The following is a 9,061-nucleotide window of genomic DNA, read 5'->3' on the forward strand; positions in this document are numbered from 1 at the left end:
GAGGCGCAGAGCGCACTGGGATATTGCGGTGCCGCGCGGGGCATGCCGGGATATAGCGAGGCAGGGAGCCACGAGGCATGTCGGGATATAGCGAGGCATAGTAGCGCGGGGCATGCCGGGAGGTACCGGGGCGGGGCTGCGCAGGGCATGTCGGGATACAACGAGGCAGTGCCACTGAGCATGTCGGGATATAGCGAGACAGTGCTGGCACGAAGCATGCTGGGATATAGCGAGGCAGCGCTGGCGCTGAGCATGCCGGGATATAGCGAGGCCGGACCCGCGGGCCTGGCCTGGGTTCAGGGGCCGGGTACACACACCGGTATGGCGGCCGTGGGTCCCTGCCCGGGCCTCCGGGTCCCGCTGCCCACCTGTGGTCCCTGGCGCCGCAGCACTGACCGCAGGCACCGGCCTGGGGGCCCACAGCGGGGCCGGTGTTTGGGGAACAACCGGGCACGGGGGGCTCTCGGTGCCAGGGGCTCCCCAGGCCGCCCCCGTGCTCGGGTGTGCCCGGGCTGGCGGGACCTGAGCCCAGCGCGGCCCCGGGATCCCCTCCTGGTTCGGGGATTCGCTTTCGTGGCTCAGGCCGCACCCAGCCCCCAGCAGGGGAGTTCCACTTAGCGGGGCTCAGGACCCCCTCAGCCCCGGCTTTAGGGATGTTTGGGGGGTTCGTGCCCCCTCCCCGCCTGTCCCGCGGCTCCTGGCGCGGCTGATCCATCCCCGCTTTCTCAATTAAATCGTTCTTGGAGGCGAGCACGGCGATTCTTTCCAGGGGCCGGGTTTGGCCGGGTTTCAGCCCTGTCTATTTTCGGGCTGTGCCCGCCGGCGCTGCCCCGAGCAGCGGCAGCTCGGGTCGGGCTGTCCCGGGCAGGGTGTCCCGGGCTGCCCCGGTCAGGCTGTCCCGGGCTGTCCCCGCTCCCCTCGGCCGCGCCTCAGCACAACTTCTGCCCCGTTTGTGCTGACTCGGCCCCGTTGTGCGGAAACGGCCTCTCGCCACACCTTCCCGTGCTGTCCCCGCTCCCGGCTCGTCCCGTCTCTCTCGGCTGTCCCCGCCGTGTCCCCTGTCCCGCTCCGCCATGGGGCTGCCGCTGCTGCTGCTGCTGCTGCTGCCCGCGCTGCTGCCCGCCCGCTGCTGCGGTGAGTGCGGCCCCGGCCCCCAGCCTGCCCGGGACCCTCGGCCGGGGCTCGCCCTGAGCTCGGGGGGTCCCCGAGGAGCGGGGCTGGGGGGATGAGCCCCATCTCCAGCCCTCGGTGACAAATTCTCCGGGGCTCAGCTCCCCCCAACCCACCCCTGCTCCTGCTCCATGTCACCTCTCCTTGTTTCTTCCTCTTTTTTTGGTGGGAAATCGGGAGGTTATGGGATTTGGGGGTGTGTGGATGGGTGGGCGCTGGGGTCCCTCCCCACCGCGGCCCCGCGCAGCTTTGGGGGGCTGTGGGGCTGCAGGGCCGTACCGGGGGGATGTCTCGGGCCCCCTGACCTGCGCTGCCTCTCCCGGGCCGGGCAGAGCCCCCGGCGGGCTCGGGGGGCGCCGTGCGGGCGCTGAGTGCGCGGCTGCTGGGGCTGGCCCGGGACCCCGAACGGGACCCGGACCCCGCCGTGTACCTGGCCCTGCGCCTGGCCCGAGAGCACCACCCGCGGCTGGAGCGGCGCTACCTGGAGCGGCTGCAGGACAACTTCCAGCACCCCTACGGCAGGTGGGTGCCCGGGGTCCCCCTCGGGCCTTTGGGGCTGCTCCTGTGCCCCGCACTGACAGTCTGTCCCCGCAGGAGCCTGCAGGGCTACGGGCGCTCCCGGTGGGACGCTGAGCGCGGCATGTAAGTGTGGGTGTCCCGGGGTGCCCTCGGGGCAGGTGGCACCTCGGGCGGTGCCCTGGCAGGTGACGGTGCCTTGCAGGAGCGCGGAGGAGCCCCCGCACACGGGGCGGCTGGCACTGTACCTGCTGGGGCTGCAGGCCTCCTGTCCCCCCGTCAGCCCCCATCGCTCGCTGGTGACATGGCTCAAGTACTACCTGGAGGAGGAGTGGACAGGTGAGGGTGTCCCTGCGGGGTGAGTGCCCCCCTGGCACTACACGTCGGGCCGTGAGGCACCGGCTCACCCTGGTGACACCACCCATTGTCCCCAGGCTCCCAGCAGCGAGGCCACCCCGTCACCAGTTACTACCAGTACGGGCTGGGCGTGCTGGCGCTGTGCGTGCACCGCAAGCGCGTGCGGGACCCGGTGGTGCAGCGGCTCCTCACGGCCCAGCAGCACGGAAAGCTCGGGCACGGGGGCAACACCGTGGGTAAGGGCCTGTGGGCGCAGGCGGTGGCACCCTGGCAGTGTGTGACTCAGGGGTGACACCGGGCGGTCCCTGCAGACACCGAGGCCGTGCTGGCGCTGGCCTTCACCTGCCTGGAGCGGAGGAGGCTGGTGGGGACCGAGCTGGCGGCCAAGCTCCGGCTGGCTGCGCGCGAGGCCAGCAGGAACATGGCCGAGGCCCAGGGCCCCGACGGCATCATCGGCAATATCTACAGCACCCCGTGGGCCCTGCAGGTGGGTGTCACCTGAGGGGACATCTGGGCTGGCACTGGGAATGGGCATGGGGGAAGTGGGTCTGCAGATCTGAGTGTGGGTGCAGGTAGAGATGTGGGTGCCCAGGCAGATGCAGCTGCCGTGGGGCAGGTGATGCTCAGCAGTGCAGTGCCCAGGTACCCAACCCTCCTTCCTCTTCCCACCACCTCCATCCCTCCCCGTCCCAGGTGTTCCTGGCCACAGGCGAGTGCCAGACGGAGCCGGCGTTCGGCCAGGCCATGGCTGCGCTGCTGGAGAACCTGGAAGCCTTCGGCACCGCTGCCACCATGGCCCAGGTGCTGCCGGTGCTGCACGGCCACTCCTACCTGGACATCGCCTCCAGGCACTGTGGGGAGGAGCCAGGTGAGAGCTGGGCTAACGGGACTGGGGTCAGCGCCGGTGTCACCACAGGGGTGGCGGTGTGTCACCAGTGCCCTGGTGGCTTCCCGCAGACACGCTGACACCCCGGGACATGGAGCCTCTGCCTGAGGTGCCGGGGAACAAGACGGTGCAGCTGGTGGTGGAGTGTCCCCTGCCCTGGTGCTATGACCTCCGGCTCTACGACCGCCTGGTGCCCGTGCCCGCCGCCGCCTCCCTGCTGGACGTGCTGCAGGCGGCTGCAGCGCTGGACCCCCGGGAATTCAGGTGTGTGGAAGTCACCCTGTGGTGATCATGTGTCCTGCACCTGTGCCCTGTGCCGGGCTCACAGCTCCCTTGGAGCTGCTCTGTGCCCCCCAGCAGTGCCGAGGCCGCAGCCTCACCCCCCTGACCCCTCTGTGCCCCCCCAGGTTCCAGACCCAGGACACCCCCCAGGGCCCCTTCCTGACCCAGGTGCTGGGGCTGGAGGCCCGGCAGGAGAAGCGGAACTACTGGCAGATCCTGTCTGCGCCCAGCACCCCCCTGCAGATGGGTGAGTGGCGGGTGGGGGTCCCTGGGGAGGTGGCAGGGATCCCCCACAGCCCCGTGGCTGCTGTCTCACCCCACACTGTTGTCCCTCTCCCCACAGGTATCGCCGAGTACAGACCCCCGGATGGGGCGACCGTCATCCTGCGCCTCAGCGAGTGGTAGAGGGTGGGGGGTGATGGCAATGAAACCCCCACTGTGGGCACAGGACCTGCCGGCTCCCTGCCTCCTGCTTTCTGTGGGCCAGCACCCCAAGTCTGCCAGGGGCATGAGGAGCGGACACACACCGTGCTCTGTGTCCTACAGGAGCACCAAAACCAGCAGCCCCTCGAGTCCGGGTCGCACTCGGGAATGGGGCAGGCTGGGAGCAGCCGTTTTTGGGGTGTCCAAAGCATTTTTGGGGCGGCCAAAAATTTGGGGAGTCCGAGTCAGCGCTGTTCATCCTCAGCAAGCTGGATCCTCCTCCGGGGTTCGTGAGCCCCCACTGCCCCAGGGCTCGGGCACCGCAGTGCCCGAGGGACCCCCCCCAAATCTGCCCATCTGTGACTCCCGCTGGGTTTAACCCGGCCCCAAACCCCCGGGGCAGCGGCGGGCCGGGCTCGGGGCTCAGCGCCGGGGCCGGGCGGGGTTTGGAGCGGGCCGGGTGCGGGCGGTGCCGGCGGTGCCCCCGGTGGTGCCCGGTGCCCGTGCCCGCCGTGCCCCGCCCGCCCGGCAGTGACGCGCTGCCCTCGCGGGGCGGAGCCTCCGCCCTCCGCTCCCGCCATCACCAAACTTTCCGCCCGCCCCGGCCGCCGCCGCCGCCTCCCGGCACATGGCACCGCCAGTTCTGCGCTGAGCCCCGCCAGCAGCACCGCCGGGCAGCGGGGACAGCGCCACCCGGGCAGCGGGGACAGCGCGACCGCCACCCGGGGACAGCGCGGCCGCCGCCGCGCCAGCGCCGCTGTCACCGGCAGCCATCGCGGGGCTCGGGGAGGACGGGGCAGAGCGGCGAGGGGCGGCCGGAGGCGGCGGAGCCGGTGCCCATGTGCCCGCGGTCGCGGCGGGGCGATGAGGCCGCGATGAGCGCGGCGGGCGCGGGCACCGTGCGGCCCTGGAAGCCCGACCCGGGGCAGGCGCACGGGGGGCGGCCGCCGGGGCCGGCGCTGCCGCTGACCCTCAGCGTGCTGGCCTGGCTGGGCACCGGCACCACCATGGCCGGCCTCAACAAGTGGATCTTCGCCGCGCACGGGTTCCGCTACCCGCTGCTGCTCTCGGCGCTGCACATGCTGTCCGGCGTGGCCGTGGGCTACCCGCTGGGCTGGGCACGGGCTCCGGGCCCCCGGCCCCGCGCCAGGATCTACCTGCTCAGCCTCACCTTCTGCACCAGCGTGGCCCTGGGCAACCTGGGCCTGAGCTACGTGCAGCTGGACGTGGCCCAGGCCGTGGCCACCACCACGCCGCTGGTGACGCTGCTGCTGGGGCTGCTGGGGGGCCGGCGGCCGCACCCGCTGCAGTTCTGGGCCATGGGGCCGGTGTGCGCCGGGGCCGCCTGCAGCATCGCCGGCGGCCTCTGCTTCTCCCAGCCCGGCTGCGGCTTCCTCCTGGCCGCCACCGTGCTCCGCGCCCTCAAGTCCATCCAGCAGAGTAAGTGCCACCTGTCCCTGTCCTGCATGTCCACCCCTGGGGTGCAGGGGTGCTGGTGTCACCTCGGTACCACCCCCGGTGCTGGGGGTTCTCCCTGCTCGTCCTGCCACCCTCTGTGCACCCTGGTGTCATCCCAGCCCCAATTCCACCCCACCCTATCACTGCTGTCACCCTAATGCCTGCTTTGTGCTTTGACCGTGGCCACGGTGTCACCCCAACCGTGGTGGCGCTCTGGCTCCCACGTTCACCCCAGTCCTGGTGCCACCTGCTGTCCCTGTTGGCCTCGGTGCCACCCTTGTGGCATGGCACCCTTGTCGTGCTTGTGGCCCTGCCCTGAGGTGACCTGACTGTAGTTTGTCATTGGTGACACCATTGGTGTCCCTGTGGTGTCCTTGGGCCAGGGAGGGTGGAGGTGCCCTAGCTTGGCTCAGGGTCACCCAGCCTGTCCCACCCCTGTGGGCTGCTGGACTCCCTGCGAGTCTCCCCTTCCCAGGGTGCCCACGGTGCCACCCAGGCCATGGTGTCCTTGGCACATGGCAGTGAGGAGCCAGCTGGGATGGTTCTGGCTGGGAAGGGAGCGTTTCCTCTGGAGCCTGTGGCTCGGGGCACTGTGGGGATGGGCTCTGGCATGGGGCCCTGTGCCCACCCCAAGGGCTCCATGGCTGTAGTGGGACGCTGTGGTCCCCCAAGGGACACCACTGGTCTTTGTGCCACTGCCCTGTCACCCTTTCACCCCTGGTGGGACATGGACAGTGGCCCTGGGGAGGGTAAGGACATGTCTGCATGTGGCAGCCAGCCCTGCTGTGCCTGCTGTCCCCTCTGTCCTCAGATGACCTGCAGGAGGGGATATGGGGACAAACGTTCTAAAACAGGCTGGGAAAACTGCCCTGTCCAACCCTCCCAAACACAGGCACCCCTGAAAGTGGACACCCTCAGAATCAGGGCATCCCCAGAGCGGGACACCCCCTAAAGCAAGGAATCCCGGAAATGAAGGACTCCTGAATAGAGACACAACCAAACCAGGGAACCTCTAAAGTGGGACCTCCCCAAAGCAGGGCACCCTCACCCCATCAAAGGAACTCCCCCCCTTCATTTTCCCTTTCCCGGTGACATTTGGGATCCCTTTACTGCTCTGTCTCCCGCGGGTGGGTGTCTCCCGTGGGTGTCCCTGCGGCAGGTGGGTGTTCCCGGGGACGTCCCACTGAGCGTCCCCCTGTCCCCCCAGGTGTGCTGCTGCAGGAGGACCGTCTGGACGCGCTGTCCCTGCTGGGCCTGACGTCCCTGCCCAGCTTCGTGCTGCTGTTCGGGGCGGCCGTGGCGCTGGAGCTGGGCCCCTCGTGGCAGGGCGTCCTTCGGCCCGACGCCGCGCTCTGGGGCTGCGTCCTGCTCAGCTGCCTGGGCTCCGTCCTCTACAACCTGGCCACCTCCTGCCTCCTGTCCCTCACATCGGCCCTGACGCTGCACCTCCTGGGCAGCCTCACCGTGGTGGGCAACCTGCTGCTGTCGTGGCTGCTGTTCGGCACGCGGCTGGGCGCACTGGGCTACGCCGGCGTGGCGCTGACGCTGGCGGGGATGGTGCTGTACCACCGGCCCCGGCTCCTGGCCGCCTGCTGGGGCCTCTGCGGGCCGCGGCGGCACCCGCGGCACGAGTAGGGACCCACGGGGGGTGAGGGGCCGGGAGGGCTCTGGGGGAGCGCTGGGCACGTGTGTGCCAATGAGTGTGACTGTACATATGTGTGTGCCAGTGTGTGTGTCACTGTGCACGTGTGTGCCAATGAGTGTGACTCATCTGTGCACGTGTGTGCCAGGGTGTGTGGCTCCTCTGTGTACATTTGTGTGCCAGAGTGTAATTATGCACGTGTGTGCCAACGAGTGTGTACATATGTGTGTGCCAATGAGTGTGACTGTACATATGTGTGTGCCAGTGTGTGACACTGTGCGTGTGTGTGCCAGTGTGTGTAACTGTGCACATGTGTGCCAGTGTGTGTGTCACTGTGCACGTGTGTACCAATGAGTGTGACTCCTCTGTGCACGTGTGTGCCAGGGTGTATGACTGTGCCCACGAGTGCCAGTGTGTGTGACTGTGCACATGTGTGCCAAGGTATGTGTGTGACTCTGAGTACGTGTGTGTGTGCCAGGGTGTGTGACTGTGTACACAGATGTGCCAGGGTATGTGACTGCACGTGTGTGCCAGTGTGTATGACTGTGCCCACGTGTGCCACTGTGTGTGTGTGACTGTGCACGTGTGTGCCAGTGTGTGTGACTCTGTGCAGTGTGTGCCAGGGTGTGTGTGACTGTGCACTGGTGCCCAGAGTGTGTGACTCCTCTGTGCATGTGTCTGTGCCAGTGTGTGTGACTCTGTGCACGTGTGTGCCAGTGTGCATGGCTCTGTGTGCACACACAGCTGCTGAGGCACACACGTGTGTCAGCGTGCATGGTTGTGTGCCTGTGTGTTTTCTGGTGTGCTCAGAAGTGAGTGTACACGCCCTGCTTTGCACAGTGTCCAGGTGTGCTGGTGAGCACAGCACTGTGCACACAGACGTGCTGACATGCACACGTGGTGTGTGCACGTGTGTGCAATTGCACACTCTTGGGTGTGAGTGGGTCTGTGCACAGCTCTGTGCCTGTGGGTGTGCACAGGCTCTGCAGGTGTGAGCATGGCCCTGTGTGGGACATGCCTGTGTTAATGTGTATGACACTGCACACATAGGTGTGCACAGCTGTGTATGGATGTGTTGGTGTGCACATGTCAGTGTGCACATATGGGTGTGCACAGGCTCTGTGTGCACGTGTCAGTGTGCATGCATTGGTGTGCACGTGTTGGTGTGCACAGGCTTTGTGTGCAAGCAGGTCTGTGCTTGTGGGCACGCGTGCCCTGCCCCAGGCCGTACACAGGTGTGTGCACAGTGTCTGTGTGGCACACGCGTGCTGGTGTGTGCAGGCTGGGCGGGCACGGCTCTGTGTGTGTGTGTGTGTGTGTGTGTGTGTGTGTGCAGGTGTGTGCTGCTGGCAGGTCCCGCTGTGCACCGGCTCTGCACGTGTCCGTGTGTGCACACAGGGCCCAGGGACGTGGCTCTGGACACACCTCTGGACACACAGCTCTGTGCATCCAGCTGCCGTCCCACCTGGGCAGACAGACATGGCTGTGTGTCTGGCTGTGTGTCTGTGTGTCTGGCTGTGTGTGTGTGTGTCTGTGTGTGTGTGTGTCTGTGTGTGTGTCACTACTGAGCTCTGCTGGCTGGAGTGGCCCCTGGCTCTCTGTGTACACTCGGTTCTCGTGGCCGAGCCGAACGCCCAGGACAGGGTGGGTGTGTCCCCTCTCCTGTCCCCGTCCCCACCGTGTCGTGACAATCCGTGGGGCCGCCGGTGGTGCTGCCGATGTTGTCCTTGTCGCCACCACGCCCCTGAGCCCCCACAGCTGTCCCCACCCCTCCCAGCTCGCTGCAGACTGGCATCCGTGGCAGAGATGGTGAGAGCCCAGCCGAGGGCACGGGAGCAGCCTGGACCCGCTGCCATCGCTCCAGGACAGTGGTGGGCTGTGACACGGGACAGTGCTGGGCTGTGACACAGCACATGCCATGGCAAAGGGACACCCGGTGTGTGTGCCTGGCACCGCTGCCGGGCCCGTGGTGGCCTTGCCACACTTGTATCCCCACGCCGGGGCCGAAGGACCCAGCTCCGATTGCACTTGTCCCAAAATAAAGCTCTATTTTTGTTGTACTCCACCCTTGGCTCCCAGCGATCTCCTGGCCAAGAAGGAAGGAAGGGAGGAGCGCCCCGTGCAGGGATAGCAAAGCGAGGCACAGAAATGCCTCAGGATGTGGCAGCTCTTGGGAAGCCGTGTCCAGCAGGGACAGCTGTGGCTGGGCAGCCCCAGGGCTGGCACTGGGACACCCCACAGGACACGGCAGGGGTGCAGTGACACAGAGAGCACCCACTGACCACCAGTGTCTGGAAAAGGGCTGGCTGCTTTGCCCTGCCCTGGGG

General features: G+C 67.5%; 3 protein-coding genes across 3 annotated transcripts; 2 read left to right on the top strand and 1 right to left on the bottom strand.

Moving 5' to 3' along the window:
• Positions 1-676: 676 nt before the first annotated feature.
• Positions 677-3,658, top strand: TCN2 (transcobalamin 2). Its single transcript, XM_058037059.1, has 10 exons — positions 677-1,134; positions 1,503-1,692; positions 1,765-1,812; positions 1,892-2,025; positions 2,121-2,279; positions 2,355-2,530; positions 2,737-2,911; positions 3,001-3,193; positions 3,337-3,458; positions 3,555-3,658. The coding sequence occupies exons 1-10, from the start codon at positions 1,074-1,076 to the stop codon at positions 3,614-3,616; spliced, it is 1,320 nt and encodes a 439-aa protein (XP_057893042.1). The 5' UTR covers positions 677-1,073; the 3' UTR covers positions 3,617-3,658.
• An 815-nt stretch (positions 3,659-4,473) lies between these two features.
• Positions 4,474-6,961, top strand: SLC35E4 (solute carrier family 35 member E4). The gene is made up of 2 exons (XM_058037061.1): positions 4,474-5,074; positions 6,300-6,961. The coding sequence occupies exons 1-2, from the start codon at positions 4,474-4,476 to the stop codon at positions 6,725-6,727; spliced, it is 1,029 nt and encodes a 342-aa protein (XP_057893044.1). The 3' UTR covers positions 6,728-6,961.
• LOC131091157 (putative uncharacterized protein FLJ46204) lies at positions 6,956-8,791 on the bottom strand. The gene is made up of 2 exons (XM_058037060.1): positions 8,300-8,791; positions 6,956-8,265 (listed from the first exon to the last, which is right to left on the bottom strand). Exons 1-2 carry the CDS (start codon positions 8,652-8,654, stop codon positions 7,541-7,543), a joined length of 1,080 nt encoding a protein of 359 aa, XP_057893043.1. The 5' UTR covers positions 8,655-8,791; the 3' UTR covers positions 6,956-7,540.
• Positions 8,792-9,061: the final 270 nt, after the last annotated feature.

The sequence above is a fragment of the Melospiza georgiana genome, chromosome 18, assembly GCF_028018845.1.
Source record: "Melospiza georgiana isolate bMelGeo1 chromosome 18, bMelGeo1.pri, whole genome shotgun sequence".
Taxonomy (NCBI): domain Eukaryota; kingdom Metazoa; phylum Chordata; class Aves; order Passeriformes; family Passerellidae; genus Melospiza; species Melospiza georgiana.